We start from the raw sequence: 20,042 nt of genomic DNA, 5'->3' as shown, positions 1-20,042 counted from the left end.
GGCCATTGTGTGAATAGTACATGTTCTTTTTACATTTTACCAGTTTAACCCAAAACATGCCCTGATGTGCCCTCTCTCGCTCTGTGATAGTTTTTGTTGTACTCCCTTTTCTATCTCATTACAGACGTCTCCATTCTCTAAGCCCATCAGACGTTGTGCTGTGGTTGGTAATGGTGGCATTTTGAGGAACAGCTCCTGTGGAGCCGACATTGATAAAGCAGATTTTGTGTTTAGGTAAGAAACTTTTAATGATTTCCAAAAACCTCAAGTTGAAGAGAGAATGGAGCCGTTCATACAATATATTGCTGTGAATGTAATTCTGTGTATTCGCAGTAATAAATGTGATGCGCATTTTCAGTGAACGCCCTTTGAGAGGCAGAATTTTGTGGCGCAGCAGAGGCAGTGCAAAATCTGGACCAATGAGGTTTCCAGTATCATCCAAGCCAATTCCCAAACTATCCACTCATCCAACATCCCCATTCGTGCTTGTTTCCCCACCGTTTGCCCCTTTTGAGGTGTCCAGTGTGTGCCACCTATGGTATCATGGAGTAATATTGCTGCAGTTGAGGTCACACTGTCTGCTCTCATGACATTTGATATTTTCTTTGTCCCCTACTGCTCTACAGGCTGCTCTAGTCCACTACACAAACTTATCTCCATGACTCTTCGCTTGGTTACATTCCACTAATAGCTCCATTAGCTTCGTTCTCCATTAGCCTAAAAAGATGTCCTCCATGGTATTCACTAGGGTCAGTCTCGTACCTAAACTCTAATAAAGGGTCCTAGAGGTCCAGCAGTAGACAATAGAATTTAGAGGATCTATTACCAAGAGGTTGATGAAATGTGGACCTTCTCATCATTATTTTTATTGGGCCCAAGCAGATCGGACACCTTTATCTGCAATTATGGGATTTTATCCTATTTATTGCCTGATAGAGAAAGTAGAGGACCTTGACATTAAAATTTAGTTTTTTCACCTACATATTTATGTTTCAGATTAAACTTTCCTCCACTGAATTGGACTAAGGATGTCGGGAGCAAGACGCACCTTGTCACCGCAAACCCAAGCATCATTATTGATAGGCAAGTTCTTTGAGCTTCTGATTTTGAATTATAGAGATGCGTTTGGTGGGCACCAGGCCAGAACGTTAGGTTAGGACTCAGCCCCCCTCCACTAAGTATAAGTAGTATGAATGCGGAGTAATTCTTATTAATATATCTTGTTGCACAGGTATGGACGCCTCCTCAGTCACAGGAAGCCCTTCATCAACATGGTCAAGGCCTATGGTTCAGCCTTGGTTCTCTTACCAGCCTTCTCCTACTCTATGAACACAGATGTCTCCATGCGCACATTCGTTACTTTGGAAGACTTTGACATGAGCAGCAAGGTGGTGTTCTTCAATCCAAAGTACCTCCAGAAGCTTTCTTCTTACTGGAAAGGCATTGGCCTCAGGTTTTTTCGTATGTCTTCGGGTCTCATGGTGGCTAGTGCCGCCTTTGAGGTTTGCCAGAAGGTGACACTCTACGGGTTCTGGCCATTTCCTAATGATCTTGAAGGAATCCCAATCCCTCACCATTACTATGATAATGTGCATCCTAAGCCTGTCCACTCTATGTCTGATGAATTTTATCAATACCTACGGATGCACAGTCAGGGAGCTCTGGAGCTCAAACTAGGACAATGCTAATTATTGTATCGACAACCAATGCTGCCAATGTGGGGGTTAGTATCATGTTGCACTATAAACATGTAGGGATTACTGGAGTGGGAGATTTTCCTTAGGTCCCTTGCACACTCACGTCAATTATTGGCCATGTGTCAGCCGTACTGTACCATTGTACGGCTAACACATGGCCCCATTGACTTCATCTGAATGGGCGTATTCTGCAACTCGGCCCGTGCAAGTCTGGTGGCCACGCTGCAAAGGATAGAGAATGTCCTATCTTTGGTCCAATTTGTGATGCAGACACTCAGATTCCTATGGAGAGGGGAGGGGTGAGGTGAGGAGTGCTCACTCCCATCATCCGTAGGCTATGGCAGGAATCAAGCCCGGTTGAGGAGACATCAATGTCCGTGTATTTCAGGGATGGACCACAAGGCCCAAGACTAGGACGTGCAGTCTGGTGACCATTGTAACATGGAGCTATAGCTAGAGGCACGTAACATTAGGGCAGATCGGGTCCTATACTGAGAAGCTGCCGTCTCCTGTTACTTGAAAAAACAGACCTTTTTGGAATCCTACCGATTGTTTGGCTGCTCACACAACTCTGGAAGAAAAGTGTTATTACTCTCATGAAATTCATGCAATTTTTTTTGTATTTTTTAATTAAAATCTTTATAGTATTTTCTTACCTTTCCAAGATGTAGATTATGGACTACAGAAACCTGAAGTTAACAAGTAAAGGTGTTGTGTAAAGAACTATCCATAGACCCTGTAGGGCAGTGATGGCGAACCTTTTAGAGACCGAGTGCCCAAACTACAACCAAAATCTACTTATTTATTGTGGAGTGCCAGCAAGGAATTTTAAGCAGTAACCTTTATTGCTACCTGTTCCTCCACATCTTTCAATCGTATTGGCCCCCTGAGGTCACCAATACAGTTGAAAGAAGAATTTCTTGTAGCTTCTCTCCAGGGTCTCTCTGTACAAAAAGAGTGGTGGGTCCAGCAGGATGACCTCCAAAGATAATGCACTTCTGTCAAAACAGTTCAAAACAGCCAATGATGTGTCACTTTAAAATAACGCTGAGAACAGCATCTCTTAAGTTGCCTGGGACTACAAGAAAAGTTAGTGTTTGGTGAACTCTGTCCTGGGGCGATGGCCTGAGTGCCCGCAGAAAGGGCTCCGAGTGCCACCTCTGGCACCCGTGCCATAGGTTCGCCACCACTGCTGTAGGGTGTTATCGATGGGTGGTCCCTTGTTCAGAGTCATCCTCCATGTGCCAGGATGAAGAGTAGCTCTATAAGAACAATGGAGGTGTCTCTCCTTATAGCTCACATAGTGTATAGTGGCTGCTCTTAGTGTTACAACTTGGCCACATTTTTTGAATGGGAATGAGCTGCCACCAGGCCATAAGGCTCTCTGAAGTGGTGCGACTCCTGAATGAGTAGCTCTTATATCTACACTACGTGGAACTTTCATATATTTCACTACTGCATGTCCTGTAGTGTAGGTCATGGCTGCTGCATGTCCCTTAGTGTAGACCATGGCTGCTACATGTCCTGTAGTGTAGGCCATGGCTGCTGCATGTCCTGTAGTGTAGGTCATGGCTGCTGCATGTCCTGTACTGTAGGCCATGGCTGCTGCATGTCCTGTAGTGTAGGTCATGGCTGCTGCATGTCCTGTAGTGTAGGTCATGGCTGCTTCATGTCCTGTAGTGTAGGCCATGGCTGCTGCATGTCCTGTAGTGTAGGTCATGGCTGCTGCATGTCCTGTAGTGTAGGCCATGGCTGCTGCATGTCCGGTAGTGTAGGCCATGGCTGCTGCATGTCCTGTAGTGTAGGTCATGGCTGCTGCATGTCCTGTAGTGTAGGTCATGGCTGCTGCATGTCCCTTAGTGTAGACCATGGCTGCTACATGTCCTGTAGTGTAGGCCATGGCTGCTGCATGTCCTGTAGTGTAGGTCATGGCTGCTGCATGTCCTGTACTGTAGGCCATGGCTGCTGCATGTCCTGTAGTGTAGGTCATGGCTGCTACATGTCCTGTAGTGTAGGCCAAGGCTGCTGCATGTCCTGTAGTGTAGGTCATGGCTGCTGCATGTCCTGTAGTGTAGGTCATGGCTGCTTCATGTCCTGTAGTTTAGGCCAAGGCTGCTGCATGTCCTGTAGTGTAGGTCATGGCTGCTGCATGTCCTGTAGTGTAGGTCATGGCTGCTGCATGTCCTGTAGTGTAGGTCATGGCTGCTTCATGTCCTGTAGTGTAGGCCATGGCTGCTGCATGTCCTGTAGTGTAGGTCATGGCTGCTGCATGTCCTGTAGTGTAGGCCATGGCTGCTGCATGTCCGGTAGTGTAGGCCATGGCTGCTGCATGTCCTGTAGTGTAGGTCATGGCTGCTGCATGTCCTGTAGTGTAGGTCATGGCTGCTGCATGTCCTGTAGTGTAGGCCATGGCTGCTGCATGTCCTGTAGTGTAAGTCATGGCTGCTGCATGCCCTGTAGTGTAGGTCATGGCTGCTGCATGTCCTGTAGTGTAGGTCATGGCTGCTTCATGTCCTGTAGTGTAGGCCATGGCTGCTGCATGTCCTGTAGTGTAGGCCATGGCTGCTGCATGTCCTGTAGTGTAGGCCATGGCTGCTGCATGTCCTGTAGTGTAGGTCATGGCTGCTGCATGTCCTGTAGTGTAGGTCATGGCTGCTGCATGTCCTGTAGTGTAGGCCATGGCTACTGCATGTCCTGTAGTGTAGGCCATGGCTGCTGCATGTCCTGTAGTGTAGGTCATGGCTGCTGCATGTCCTGTAGTGTAGGCCAAGGCTGCTGCATGTCCTGTAGTGTAGGCCATGGCTGCTGCATGTCCTGTAGTGTAGGTCATGGCTGCTGCATGCCCTGTAGTGTAGGTCATGGCTGCTGCATGTCCTGTAGTGTAGGTCATGGCTGCTTCATGTCCTGTAGTGTAGGCCATGGCTGCTGCATGTCCTGTAGTGTAGGCCATGGCTGCTGCATGTCCTGTAGTGTAGGCCATGGCTGCTGCATGTCCTGTAGTGTAGGTCATGGCTGCTGCATGTCCTGTAGTGTAGGTCATGGCTGCTGCATGTCCTGTAGTGTAGGCCATGGCTACTGCATGTCCTGTAGTGTAGGCCATGGCTGCTGCATGTCCTGTAGTGTAGGTCATGGCTGCTGCATGTCCTGTAGTGTAGGTCATGGCTGCTGCATGTCCTGTAGTGTAGGCCAAGGCTGCTGCATGTCCTGTAGTGTAGGCCATGGCTGCTGCATGTCCTGTAGTGTAGGTCATGGCTGCTGCATGCCCTGTAGTGTAGGTCATGGCTGCTGCATGTCCTGTAGTGTAGGTCATGGCTGCTTCATGTCCTGTAGTGTAGGCCATGGCTGCTGCATGTCCTGTAGTGTAGGCCATGGCTGCTGCATGTCCTGTAGTGTAGGCCATGGCTGCTGCATGTCCTGTAGTGTAGGTCATGGCTGCTGCATGTCCTGTAGTGTAGGTCATGGCTGCTGCATGTCCTGTAGTGTAGGCCAAGGCTGCTGCATGTCCTGTAGTGTAGGCCATGGCTGCTGCATGTCCTGTAGTGTAGGTCATGGCTGATGCATGTCCTGTAGTGTAGGTCATGGCTGCTGGATTTCCTGTAGTGTAGGTCATGGCTGCTTCATGGTCGGCCAACAGTGGAAACCACCTGGTTTAAGTCTAGTATATCAAACACTCATGTTCTGATTGGTGGAAACTCAGAATGGTTTTACAGGGCCAAACCCTGTGGTGACATGTGATGGTACAGGAATACTCCATCTCTGGTTCAAAGCAAGGCCCCATTTAGGTCACTCCAAACATTTTAGGAGGACTGTGGGGATAGAGTTCATGACTTTAAAATATCTCAGGCTGAAGATGTATAGAAAGAGGTAATGATGGCGGCAGGTGTTTCATCCGCACATTCCTTCATTATTTCCATAATTAGATATTATTATGAGATCGCGGCTCCTCAGAGCATTCCCTCGATGATCCATATAAACCATGGGGAAGACACAGTCTGATTCTCAGCCTTCTGGAGGGCAATGCTGGATCCGCTCCGTTCAACCAAGGTATAAGGTCAGCTGTAGGATGTTCTATGTCTATGGTCTTCAGGAGAAGAGGACGTGGGTCTTACCAGCTGCACATGCCCTGGTTATACTGGCATGACCCTTAATATTATAACTCACACTTTATCTATATAATATATAACATTAGAACCACCAAAATAACATTGTGTAGCCCACATTTCTAAATCATTGAGGCTTGGAGTCCCCTGTACCTCTGTAGGAGACCGATACTATCTTGTACAGAACGTTAGCACCAGATGCTATAAGAGATGTGGCACCGTGGTTAAGACTTTACCTAATTCAGATGCTGCCATCAGGAGGAGGGTACATGGTCTATGAAGTGTGTAGGTAAGTGATATGTGTCACAGCAACATCCACATGATACCAGAACCCAAGGTGTCCACCAAAACATTGTCCAGAACCTCACATTGCTTCCAGTGCTGCCTCTCATAGTGCCTCCTGGTGCCATTTCTCCCCCAGAGAAGGGGAAGTGTGGCCATCCACATTATGTATAACATGGTCTATTTGCCTTCCATTGATCTGTGTAACAAACCCAGTATGCACCAAGCAGTGAGCTCTGAGATGTCTGAAAACACTAAATGCATGGATTCTGTGTCTTGGTAGGGCATACAGTCCATGTAGGGAAGGTTCCCAACTGAAGAGGTCTCCTTGGCAGACGTCAGGTCACAGATATGTTAAAGGATTAAACATAATTTGGTCCAATTCAGATGTTCATGTACCTAATGTGGACACCTTTGGTGGTGGTCTTGGGTCAGCATGGGCAATCCAACAGAACACCAATACAATTTCAATGGGATCCGGCAACCAAGCTAACCTTTACCCCATATGTATTTTGCCAACCCTTACTTGTGCATGACCCAATGTCCAGTTCAACAGTTGTCTTTCTTGATTTGGGTAAGTACTAAGGACTCCACAGTGGGTAGACCTGTTATTCTGGAGATGCTCTGACTCACTCATTGCCTTCTCTATCTGGCTCTCGTCAAGGTCTCTCACATACACCAACAAATCAACTATAAGACCTGGCTGTATACCTTTAGCTAAATATATATCACCTTCAGCTGGAGCCATTGTAATTGAGGTAAGATAAGACAATTCTTTATTAGTCCCACAGTGGGGAAATTCACAGCGTTACAGCAGCAGAGAGAGTACAGAGAGGACAGGACAATCAATGTCAGAACAATAGGATTAGGAATAGAACAAAAAGAAAAAAAGGATAAAGAGAAAAAAAAAAAAAAAAAAGATCAAACAATTGTCGGGAAACCCAACGAAAATGAGCTACGCAGACCCTTAGTAAATGCGCCCCAATGTCTGTCCCCTGGATATCCACTGGTTAAGAAGGAGGACTGTGCTTACGGAAGTCCACCACCATTTCCTTGGTCTTCCCAGCATTAATCCTAAGGTGGTTTCGCTGGCACCAGTCTACAAATTCTCAGATCAGTTCTTTGTACTCCCTGTCGTTCTAACCTGTAATTAGGCCGACTATAGAAGAGTCATCAGAGAACTTCTGGAGGTAGCAGCTACATGAATTGTACCTGAAGTCTGCTGTGTACAACGTGACGAGGAAGGGAGCCAGAACTGTACCTTGAGTTGCGCCTATACTACTAATCACAGTGTGCGGCACACAGTCCTGGGCTCTCGCATACTGAGGTATTCTAGGATCCAACTAGAGAGGTGGTGGTCCACTCCAGCCAGATCCAGTTTGTCTAAGAAGCTAAAAGAATGCATGGTACAGGGACAGTATATACACAATGTGCAGCATGCTATCTTATAAAAATCTATATCTCATAAGTAATCAACCAGAATCAACACTTTTTGGTTGGATTTTAGTTTTGATCTGAATACTAAGGATATTTTCTGGGTTTGTAGGCCACCATGTTAGTTGTCATCTTTATCCCTGTAATATCAGCTGTAGCTACATGACCTAATGCCAGAAGATACCCATGTTACCAGCATTGTCCACCCCAAATAATGATAACTATATTACAGCAGCTGCTCTGTATGGTCCTCCGGTGCTCTGATATTTTGAGGATCTGATATTTTCGTGAGCCATGTCTTGGTTGACTGAACCTCTTTGTTCTTCTCCTTCTTTCAGATAATGAGTGCAGGGAACCAGACAATAGAGCCCAAGTTTATCTTGTTGGGATTCCAGAGTCTCCATCACTACAGGAGTCTCTTGTTCTTGGTTTTCCTTATTCTGTTTTTGGCCACCATTTTGGGAAACCTCTTCATCATTGTTTTGGTGTCGCAAAGTGAGAACCTGAGCTCTCCTATGTATTTCTTTCTCAGTCACCTCTCGTCATGTGACTTTCTCCTTTCCGCAGTCATTGTCCCCTTTATGCTTAACATTATATCCAGAGACAGTGGGTCTGTATCCTTTTACGAATGCCTTATCCAGTTTTACCTTTTTGGAGCACTGGCCACAACTGAATGTCTTCTTCTGTCGGTGATGTCCTATGACCGGTATGTGGCCATATGCAATCCCCTCCGTTACTCCTCCATTATGAACTTACGGAAGTGTCTTCTTCTAGTTTTACCGTGCTGGGTCTTATCCTTCTCTGTTTTGTTGAACACAACCTTCCAAGTGTTCAGTCTGCAATTTTGTGGACCCAACATCATTGATCATTTCTTCTGTGATCTGGCCCCGCTCCTCCAACTTTCCTGCTCAGACACATCTTCTGTGGAGACGTGGAACCTTGTGACCGGTGTCCCTGCCACTTTCCTTCCCCTGATGTACATCACAGGGACATACACAGCTATATTTGTCACCATACTTAAAATCCCTTCAACCATTGGAAGGCAGAAGGCCTTCTTCACCTGCAGCTCGCACTTGACGGTGGTCTCCCTCTTTTTTGGGACACTCATGGTTGCCTATCTCTTCCTTTCGAAGAATCAGTCTTCGAGTGTGAACAAAGTTCTTTCATTGCTCTACACAGTGATGACTCCATTGGTCAATCCTATAATTTACAGCCTTAGGAACAGAGAGATTAAAGTGGCTTTTTACAAATTAGTTTACACTGCGAGAAGAAGCTTGCAATATGATCAACAAAAAAATGAGCATGTCCTAACATAGGTAATCTATGACCTTGTAATGGAGAATTCTAGGACACTGAAAACCATAAAGAATATTTCCATCAAAAATCAATATAATGATACCCTGATTAACCTGCCTTGTGAAGTTATCACCGAACACAACATCCAAAAATAGAATGAATAAAGTGGTGACCGAGCGTGTGTGTGACTTTATTCATTGATTTCAATGGACAAAATGTGGAGGGCAAGAATGACTACTTGACAGATAAGATCGACCACCTCTGGTGACCGGGTTAGAGTGACCACCTCTGGTGACCAGGTTAGAGTGACCAACTCCAGTGACCGGATAAGAGTGACCGCCTCCAGTGACCAGGTAAAAATGAACACTTCCAGTGACCAGGTAAAAGTCACCACCTCCAGTGACCGGGTAAGAGTGACCACCTGAAGTGACCGGGTAAGAGTGACCACTTCTCATCAACAGGTAAGAGTGACCAACTCTGCTGACCATGTTAGAGTGACCACCTCCAATGACCGGGTAAGAGTGACCACCTCTAGTGACCAGGTAAGAATGGACGGACAACGCACTCATATGCACCAAGAAGAAGAAGGTGAACTCCGGGGACCTAAGCGGGGAAGCAATAAATGCGGGATATCACCCCGGACTTCATCCTCGCCGGACAGTCCGGTTCGGGGATCGTGACAGGATCAGGTAAGTAAATGTGCCCCAATGGGGATTTTTAATTTAAAGAATTTGAATCAATTTAAAGAACAGCCCTGGAATAATTTATCAGTAAGCAGTTCGCTCTACCAATCACGTCCTGCATCAGTCTAAGGATCCTACCCCATATATATGTATATCAACAAGACTCTGAGCATGGAAAGTGATGCAGATTTTCTTTATTAAAGTGGTAACAGTGTAAATTCAGCTGATGTTTTGGATACAACGTCTTCATCAGATGATGTCAATGGGATCCAATGGCGCCCCCCCCCATATACAAATTCATGGTCAAGTCCAGCACTTTTATACTCATGAACTCTTTAGACAATCACCTGGAAACGTTACATAGACAACATCTTCTGCATTAGGGGGCGGTGGGATACCCTGTTCCAATTTGACAATCACATCAATTCTATTTATCCAGAGTTGACATTCACCTTACGGTAAAGGAACTAATCCTCCGTTCATACAAAAAAATCTACTTTTACCAATCCCTATCCATTTTCTGAATATGCGACACAACAGCTCCAGTAACCAAGTGATCGAACTCGTGATCGGGGCGAGAGGGCGATCAAATTAAACTTTTGAAAAAGCGTGAGGACTTTTGGATACACATGTTACAGACCCGGGAACCTTGAGGTCTAGATAGGGAGTACGAGAGACAAGTTTTTTTTACCTATCAGATCTTATGGGGAAACATCATATCTGGTACCATGGGAAAGATATAATGTTACACATAGCTTTAGTCCACTCACATTTTTATTGTACTTAACATCGGGACTACACAGGTCCATCCCCATTGATTAACTCTTTCCTCCCCTTCACCCAATAGGGTAACACTATTTCATGTAGCAGACCAATAATCGGAATAGACATGGTGTATCCTTACAGGCAGGAGTGGAACGGGGAGAGGTAGGGCCCCATAGTAGACTTGGGAATGTGCCCCCCCCCAAAAAAAATATACACAAAAACTGGCTGCGCCCTTAAATGAGTTTTCCCATGAAAGAAAGTTCTCAAATTTTAACCCCCTAGTGGTGTGTACACAATAAAGATTAATTTTAACCCCTTACAATGTTACTCAGTGTTATTGTTGTTTTAGCTCCTATCACTCAATGATGATCAGTGTAAGACTCTAGAGCGGACACTTCATAATCCCTTTAGTGCTGGTAGATGCTGTGTGCTGACAATGTGCTTAGATTATCAGGGTACAGGGTTTATATACTTTTATTTAGCTTCTGAACATTCACTCGTATCTGAAAGATTCACTTGTATCTGACAGATCAGATCTGCCGTGCCTTTCTCCCCTTATGCAACGATCTCATCTGCCTGTAGCGTGTAGATTTACTCTTCTCAGGTTGCTGCTTGCTGGCAGGAAGTGTGAGAGTCTGTGTGAGCTCGTCTTAAAATGCAGGGGGAGGGACGATGCAGTGACACTATCTATCCTGCCTGACCCTAAGCTAGAAGATTAATTGTCGGATCTTGGGGCAACCGAAATTGTGTACACCAGGATTGATAGAGACAGGTTGGACTTATATCTGTGAAATGCTGTAATTTTGTTAATAACAGTAAATTAGAGAAATTGTTACTTTGTTATTTAAGAATCCTGTCTTCGTGAGAAAACCCCTTTAAGGGGTTAAAGACCTCTCATATTTATTAAGGTAGCCCTTTTATAATTAATCTCCTTGAACAAAACACCTCAGAGAAAAAACACCATAAAGTCAATGGAACCATCATTCTTAGCCCAAAATTCCCAAAAATCATTTCAACCATATTTTGCAATGCGCTCAACCACAATGGCTGAAGTTTAAAACCTTTATTAAATATCACTTATATAACCTGCGCCAATCACTTTCTTGTAAAAAACAGACAACACCAGCATATTTCTCTGTTTTGGTCGGGATTTTGGACACTCATTGGGCCACTTTTATCAAAAATAGTGCAGTCTGTACTATGTGCAGTGTCCTGTGTAGTGTGCAGGGGGCGCCAGATTCATGAAATGTGTCACGCGGTCTTCATGAATCTGGCGCCCCCTGCACACTACACAGGCTACTGCACAGGTATAGACTGCAGTATTTTTGATTAGGGATTAAAGCTTTCTCAATTCTTTTCACAATCAGTAGCTGTTGGGATGTAGAATAACTTTGATTATTATCTTTAGGTCATGTGGTTTTCTGCCCTGCTCACTCTGGAGGAAGAAGGGGAAGTCATGTGATTCTGTGCCCTGCTCACTCTGGAAAGAGAAGGGGGAGGTCATGTGACAGTGTCCTCAGTAGTGATGGGAATTCTGGCTCTTCTTAGTGAGCTGGCTCATTAGGCTCCACTCACTAAGAAGAGCCGCCTCTTCTGGCTCCTGAACGGCTCCCTATTAAATATATAATAGGAAGCCGCAGGCCAGTCAGGCGCCGCGCACCACTCCACTTTTAACTCAATATCATTAGGTTAAAGGGGGCGTGACAAGCCTTTTAGGGGCAGAGTTTAGTGAGCCATTGGCTCACTGAGGTGAGCTGGCTCAGGTCGTTCACGCGAATGAGCCAGCTCTTTGTGCCAGCTCGTTTGCGAATGACCCATCACTAGTCCACAGTGTGTTCAGTGCAGTGGATACAGATGTCTCTTGTACAGAATAGTGAGGTACAAGATCTCCCCTGTTCCCTATCAGTCCCTCCATCAGTCTGTGATTCTGCAGAACTTTAATCTGTCAAAAACTCAAAATACAATAACTCTGGAAACAAAAGAGAGGGGAACACAATATGGGCATCATTCTGTTTGTCTTAAAAAGGGGAAGCAAATTTGGTGACAATCATTATGACATTGGAGTAATGCTTTAAATTTACAAAAAATAGGGACAAAGATCTTTCTTTTTAATGTACATCAGGTTTTTTTTAAATTAATTTTCAAATATAAAAACCATCTAAATAACCATTCAAAATAAATTCCTTGTTTTGTGTTGGCCATTTTGATACGTAATGGGGTTAATTTACTAAGGGTCCAAACGCCGCACTTTCGTCGGGTTTCCCACCGATTTCCGTTTTGCGCCAAATTGCCCAGGTATTTTGGCGGATGCGATCGGATTGTGTCGCATTGGTGCTGGCTTGCACTTGACAGAAATCAGGGGCAGGCCGTTGGACAACCCGACTGATTCGGACAAATTTCGGACAGGATTTCAAATTTAAAATTGTGTCGCAAGATACGCACTTACATGCACCGGGAAGAAGCAGGTGAACTTGGGCGGATCTCACCACAGAAGCGACAGGTGCAGGAACTCGGGCGCACGAGCTTGGTGAATCGCACCGGACCAGAATCCTCGTCGGACAACACATTGCCGGATTCCGACTGGACCGGGTAAGTAAATCTGCCCCAATATGTGAAATCTCAGGAAAAGGTGTTGACTACAGAATTTTATTGTATGTTATTAGGAAATATTATTGTGTTTTTCTCTATGTTTTTCGTGATTTCACTTCATTTGTCCACTATTTTGCAATAATGTAATTGGGGCATCTAAACGATCCACAGATACAGGGGTAAATGACCCCCTGTGGGGCTATTGTCTGGTTATAGAGGTGCTGGTGCAGATCAGATCCAATAGTTCTACTTACCCCTATCAGATTCAGCAATCATCGGAACACCAGGTCTATAGAGGCAGAAGCTCGGCTCCATGCAGCAAGGATGGGAGAAGTATACATAAACCTTCTTCCTACTCCCTAGGACAGTGGTGGCGAACCTATGGCACGGGTGCCAGAGGTGACACTCAGAGCCATTTCTGCGGGCACTCAGACCATCACTTCAGGACAGAGTTCACCAAATAGAACCAAAACCTGCAGTCCCAGGCAACTTAAGAGATAATGTTTGAAAGCGACATTTCATTGGCTGTTTGCAACTGCGGGGAAAGTGAGAGGCTGTTGACAGAAGTACACTGTCTTTGGAGGTCCTCCTGCTGGACCCACCATTCTCCTTCTACAGAGAGACCCCAGGGAGAAGCTACAATGAGAGACTGCATTTGCCCTTCTTTCAACTGTATTGGCAGCCTGAGGGGGTTGATATGATTGAAAATTGAGGAAGAACAGGAAGCAATAAGTTACTCCTTAAAATGCCATATTGGCACCTCAAGGTAAATAAGTGGATTTTAGTTGTAGCTTGGTTTTTAGTTGTTTACTCGGTCTGTAAAAGGCTCTCCATCACTGCCCTAGGATCTTCAGGTGTCCCTGACATCCAGAGACCATGTCCTGTTCTTGTGATCAGCGCCGGAGAAACTCTACCAATTACATCAAAATTAGACAAATTATCTATCAATGGAGAAAATTCAACAGCCGCACAGAAAAAGACCTAAATAAACTGCAAAAACTCCTCTATTTGAGGACATTGACTCTCAGGTCAGGTATGAGCTACACTTGCTAGAAATCTCCTCCAAAGTCCTGTGAAAATGAGCAGAGAGGAGTCACATTTTGTGTGACACGGGAAGGGGGGGGGGTTGTGGGAGTCATCAACAAGCATAAAAGCTAAACAACAAAATGAACAAAACAAAGGATCCCCGAGAAGAATGTACGTAATTCTGGACAGTTCCACAAAGCTCATCTGTATCCCATGAGTCTGACCTGCTGTGAATGTTGTTAAATATGTTGGTATTGAGGATCTTGTTGGTCCTCGCTCAACCTCCATCCTTCAGGCTCATTAGCATAATTTTTAAAGTTGATTTTAGGAGAAAGGAGGCCATGGATAACAAATATAAGAAGGCCACTATACCTGGACCTCTGAGTCAGTGTCTCTGGTTTATCATAATGGATTTTGATGGGATTTTTAAACCTATGGACTATTCTTGTTTCATAGTTCCATAATCCATTCCCATTATATTAGAGTCACCTGGAACTCAGGACCTTCTTGTCTGCATTGATTTGCATTTTTGGTAAGTGGAGTAGAGAATCCCCCTGAGATGTTTGGTAAATGAGTGTGGACTAAGTTGTCTATCTCCATCGGAGTTGCAGATCCTGTTATTCATTTGGTTGGGGGCGTCCAGAATACCCCATAATACTGTCCATTACAGGGAATGAAGAACACTGCTGATTCAGTGGCTCAAAATTACTGATCAATTATTGAATCAGTCAATGACGGTTAGAAAAGTTTCTGTGTACTAGATATTTCTGCTCCAGATAACACATGTAGACCTTCAAAGATGTTTTGATGTCTTGGTTCCTCAGAGTGTAGATGACCGGATTAAGCATCGGAGTGAGGACAATAAAAGAAAGGGAAAGGAACTTTTTGAGCTTCTTGGAGTTTCCTTGAGAAGGAACCAAATAAATAATAAATAATGACCCAAAGTACAAGAACACTGACGCTAGGTGGGAGCTGCAAGTGGAGAAGGTCTTAAGCCTTCCGGTCCGAGAGGAAATCCGGAGGATGGTGAAGAATATGGAGATATAGCTGGCTATTATTAGCATGAATGGCAAGAAGCAAAATAAAATTGTTATAACCAATGCTATGGTCCTCACCACAAAAGTTTCTGTTGATGATAGTTCAATAATAGGCTCCAGGTCACAAAAAACATGGTCAATTTTGGAAGAACCACAGAACTCTAGGCTGCAGATGGCTGTAGTTGAGATGGACATCACAATAAATCCAGCCACCCAGTCTAGACACACCAAAAACCTCTGGGTCTTAGAGCCCATGGTTAAAGAATATCTGAGAGGGTTGCAGATAGCTTGATACCTATCAAAAGCCATTGTATTTAGCAGAAGTATCTCCACTGCACCGGTAGAAGCATAGAAATAAAACTGGGTGATGCACTGATACAACGTCACAGTCCCACCACTGCTCCAGAGGACTTGAAGAATAGTGGGAGTGACCACTGTGGTGAACATGATTTCACATAACGAGAGGTTACTCAAGAAAAAGTACATGGGAGAATGAAGCTTTGGACTCTCTAAAACTGTCAGAATGATGAGTATATTGCCAACCAGAGCAGCAGCATACATCTGGAAGATGAGGATAAAGAGAGCTGTTTCCATATAAAAGAGCTTTCCAAAGCCCTGAAGTCTCAGCTGAAGAATACCCGACTGGTTCTGTGAGCACATGGTCTTCAAGGAAGATAAAGAAACATAGGGATATATACTGGAGTCACCATGGACGGTATCTGACCAAAAAGAGGTTCTGCACTCTACTAAGGATTTCCCTGCAAACAATTGCGAGGAAATTAGGCAAGAAAAAGTAATATTTGCATGAGAGGAACAAAAATGAGGACAAGGAAGCAGGAACAAGGCCAAAAAATTAACAAGCAGTAGGAAGAACAGGATTGAGAATAAGAAGGACAAGAATGAGGCTAAAATGTAAAACAAGGTTTAAAAACAAGAAGGAGAACAATGATAAAAAAGGAGAACAATGATAAGAAAAACTAAAATGTGGACAAATGAAACAACAAGGATAATGGCACACCGAGGAACAAGGATAGAAGTGGAAAGAAGAACAAGGAGTGTAGTGAGACTATAAAGATTGAGAAGAAGTAAGAAGAACAAGCAGGATGGCAAGACTAACAAGAGTGAGAAGAACAAGGAGGATGGCAAGACTAACAAGAGTGAGAAGAACAAGGAGAAGAACAAGGAGGATGGTGAGACTGACAAGAGTGAGGAGAAGAAGGAAGAAGAATAAGGAGGATGGCAAGAATAACAAGAGGGAGAAGAACAAGGAGAAGAACAAGAAAGATGGTGACACTAACAAGAGTAGAAAGGAAGAAGAATAAGGAGGATGGCAAGACTAACAAGAGTCAGAAGAACAAGGAGTAGAACAAGAAGGATGGTGAGACTAACAAGAGTGAGGAGAAGGAGAAGAACAAAGAAAACTGTGACACTAACAAGAGTAAGAAAAAGGAATAAGAATAAGGAAGATGGCAAGACTAACAAGAGTCAGAAGAAAAAGAAGAACAGGGAGAATGGTGAGATTAACAACAGTGAGAAGAAGTAGGAAAAAGAACAAGAAGGAGGATGGCAAGACTAACATGAGTGAGAAGAAGAAGGAGAAGAATAAGGAGGATGATGAGACTAACAAGAGTGAGGAGAAGAAGGAGAAGAATAAGGAGGATGATGAGACTAACAAGAGTGAGTAGAAGAAGGAGAAGAATAAGGAGGATGGTGACATTAACAAGAGTAGGAAGGAAGAAGAATAAGGAAGATGGCAAGAATAACAAGAGGGAGAAGAAGAGGGAGAAGAACAAGGATCATGGTGACACTAACAAGAGTAGTAAGAAGGAAGAACAATAAGGAGGATGGCAAGACTAACAAGAGTGAGGAGAAGGAGAAGAACAAGGAGGATGGTGAGACTAACAAGAGTGAGAAGAACAAGGAGGAGAAGAAGAAGAAGGAGAATGGCAAGACTAACAAGAGTGAGAAGAAGAAGAAGAAGAAGAGGGAGGATGGTGAGACTAATAAGAGTGAGGAGAAGAAGATCAAGGAGGATGGTGAGACTAATAAGAGTGAAAAAAGAAGAATGGAGAAGTGAATGTTGAGACTAATAAGAGTGAAATAAAGTAAGAAGAATAAGAAGGAGTAGGGTGAGACTAATCAGAGTGAGAAGAAGTAGGAAGAAGAAGAAGGAGGATGGCAAGATTAAGAAGAGTGAGAAGATGAAGAAAACAAATAACATTGATAAGGAAAATAAGGATTAGGGGAAGAAGAATGATAAGCATATTAAAAACTAAGATAAGGACAAGAAGAAGGGAGATAAAATAAGAACCCGACAGAGACCAAGGACATAGGTTAAGAAGAAGAATTGGAATAAGAGGCTGACATGAAGCACAAGGAAATAGTTTAGAAAAAAGGAAATACAAAGAAAAAATGACAAAAGAAAAAAGATGCAGATTTTCACTTCTCATTGGTCCTACGACAAGTTCTTAAAGGAGGTGGACATGTGTCCTCTATAAACCTTCACTCTATTTATAGATAGCATATACATATCATTTGAGAGAGAAGAAGTCTAGGAGCAGCCAGAATGAGAACAAGCCAAAACACAAGAATGTGAAGGCTTTTATAGCCATTAAGAAACTTGCTGAGACTTACCAGACAATGGATGGTGTATGGCCTGTAGCTGAATATTCGTCTTTCTTCATGGAGATGTGGTCTTCAGAAGATAGATGACTACATCTCAGTATCTGCTCCCACACGGTGGCTATGCTCTCACACTACAATGTCCTGGTCACACACGGTGGCTATGCTCTCACACTACAGTGTCCTGGTCCTGGTCACACACATGGTGGCTATGCTCTCACACTACAGTGTCTTGGTCCTGGTCACACACATGGTGGCTATGCTCTCACACTACAGTGTCCTGATCCTGGTCACACACATGGTGGCTATGCTCTCACACTACAGTGTCCTGGTCCTGGTCACACACATGGTGGCTATGCTCTCACACTACAGTGTCCTGGTCCTGGTCACACACACGGTGGCTATGCTCTCACACTACAGTGTCCTGGTCACACACATGGTGGCTATGCTCTCACACTACAGTGTCCTGGTCCTGGTCACACACACGGTGGCTATGCTCTCACACTACAGTGTCCTGGTCACACACACGGTGGCTATGCTCTCACACTACAGTGTCCTGGTCACACACATGGTGGCTATGCTCTCACACTACAGTGTCCTGATCCTGGTCACACACATGGTGGCTATGCTCTCACACTACAGTGTCCTGCTCACACACACGGTGGCTATGCTCTCACACTACAGTGTCCTGGTCACACACATGGTGGCTATGCTCTCACACTACAGTGTCCTGGTCCTGGTCCCACACACGGTGGCTATGCTCTCACACTACAGTGTCCTGGTCCTGGTCACACACACGGTGGCTATGCTCTCACACTACAGTGTCCTGGTCACACACACGGTGGCTATGCTCTCACACTACAGTGTCCTGGTCCTGGTCACACACACGGTGGCTATGCTCTCACACTACAGTGTCCTGGTCCTGGTCACACACATGGTGGCTATGCTCTCACACTACAGTGTCCTTATACAGTGAATACACATCTGTATCTGGTGACACACATGGTGGCTACGCTCTCACAATCCAGTGTGCTTATATAGTGATTCCATCTCTTCAGGGACCACAGGGGAAAACCATTGAGGGCAATTATCAGCACAATTAAATGAACAGTAAAATCACAATAAAAAAAATTCTCTTTATTGTAGTTCCATGTTGGAGATGTGTGTGAGCTGTCAGTGACCAGGAGCCTTCACGTGTTATGCGCCGAGTAGGGTTGAGTGGACCTGCAATGCTTGGGTGCATGTGGAACATTGCTGGTTCTGCTTGAGAAATCCGAATCAGGACCTCAGTGGAAAGTACAGGTACGGTGAATGAGCTTGTCCCCACCAGTAGCCCCAGAGAGGTCATGACGTCTTGGAACTTAAAGGGGTATTCCAGGAATCAGCATAATTCATATACAAGTGGGCACTCATAATAGAAGCTAATGTGTAATTAGTTGTTATTTAAAATTTTGCTCCCTTCAGCAGAAAATTGCTGGTGACATAGACTGTAATGAAGAATTAAAATGCTACTGGCCCTTTAATCAGTCCGTTAATTTCCTCCGCACGGTCCGTTGCAGGACAGAAGATGGCCGCTGGTCACATGTCCACATCACATGTCCTGTACCTACCTGGGCAGGTCATGTGATCACCACTACGTTTGGCTGTAGTTGGTTGGTTGCAGTGCATCCAGTGATGGCAGTTACACATCATTACTATGGTAACAGAGCAAGAAAACCTGTTAGATCATCACCGGGAGCAGAGCAAAAGAGGTAGGAGGAGTTACTGAGAACTAAAGGATCACGGGACTTGTAGTTTCCAGTGGCGGCCATCTTAGTGATAATTCCACCTACTCTAGAGAGGCCATAAATTTTGTGAATCATAAATTCAAATTATTTAAGCTCCGTTTTGTGACTAATGACATTGAGTTTTGTTGTATTCATTTATTTATATCTTCATGGGTTTTTGTGTCGGACGTTCATATTCCCGGAATACCCCTTTAAAGTTTTAACACTTGTGAGTGTTACCTGTGAAAGTTCAAAACCTGCGTTTCCTGACCACGATCCTGCTCAACGATTCTGTACTTTGCCTTCACCTGTGGAGCGACCTGGTGGAATACAGCTGCAGCAAGTCCAACATGCTTTGCAGTGTGGTCTGGTGAAAACCAGGTGCCACTTAGACTCCTCTCCCTGGTGTCGGCTTACGTCATCGCTCGTGGTGGTACAGAAGGTCCACTACCCCTTGTGCCTGACATCCTGCTTTTAACTAAAAAGTTTTGAAAGAGTCACCTGAGGCTCATTGGTGCCACATGACTGGCAAAATAGTCCAAAAAGATGGGGAAATGTTGTAGGAAACATTTGGAAACATGAGTGTGGGTGGAGTGATCACTGCAAGTACTCAGCTGTGCCGTGTCTCTAGGCTATATGTACAATGATCTCTCTGTCAGAGTCTTGTATTTCTAAGCTTGTATTGAGCTTGTTCCTCCACTTAATCCCATCTTCCCTGTCTTCATTGACACCCATTTTTTTTGGA

The 20,042-nt window shown here is 44.6% G+C and overlaps 3 protein-coding genes across 4 annotated transcripts in view; 2 read left to right on the top strand and 1 right to left on the bottom strand.

The window, feature by feature from the left end:
* LOC140125822 (alpha-2,8-sialyltransferase 8F-like) overlaps positions 1 to 2,300 on the top strand; it is a 65,867-nt gene extending 63,567 nt beyond the window's left edge. For both annotated transcript variants that reach the window (XM_072144691.1, XM_072144692.1), the window contains 3 exons: positions 125 to 234; positions 997 to 1,083; positions 1,232 to 2,300. In XM_072144691.1, the coding sequence (XP_072000792.1) occupies positions 125 to 234; positions 997 to 1,083; positions 1,232 to 1,688 (654 nt within the window). In that variant the 3' untranslated portion in view covers positions 1,689 to 2,300. The remainder of the gene's footprint in view (positions 1 to 124; positions 235 to 996; positions 1,084 to 1,231) is intronic.
* A 3,373-nt stretch (positions 2,301 to 5,673) lies between these two features.
* LOC140128809 (olfactory receptor 5G25-like) lies at positions 5,674 to 10,423 on the top strand. The gene is made up of 5 exons (XM_072150512.1): positions 5,674 to 5,748; positions 7,852 to 8,775; positions 9,109 to 9,216; positions 9,271 to 9,351; positions 10,340 to 10,423. The coding sequence occupies exons 1-5, from the start codon at positions 5,674 to 5,676 to the stop codon at positions 10,421 to 10,423; spliced, it is 1,272 nt and encodes a 423-aa protein (XP_072006613.1).
* A 4,177-nt stretch (positions 10,424 to 14,600) lies between these two features.
* Positions 14,601 to 15,569, bottom strand: LOC140128808 (olfactory receptor 10A2-like). Its single transcript, XM_072150511.1, has one exon. The coding sequence runs from the start codon at positions 15,567 to 15,569 to the stop codon at positions 14,601 to 14,603; it is 969 nt and encodes a 322-aa protein (XP_072006612.1).
* Between the last annotated feature and the right edge of the window lie 4,473 nt (positions 15,570 to 20,042).

Source organism: Engystomops pustulosus, chromosome 4 (assembly GCF_040894005.1).
Source record: "Engystomops pustulosus chromosome 4, aEngPut4.maternal, whole genome shotgun sequence".
NCBI lineage: Eukaryota > Metazoa > Chordata > Amphibia > Anura > Leptodactylidae > Engystomops > Engystomops pustulosus.
Note: the sequence above shows the minus strand (reverse complement) of the source record. Positions and strands in the feature narration are given on the sequence as shown.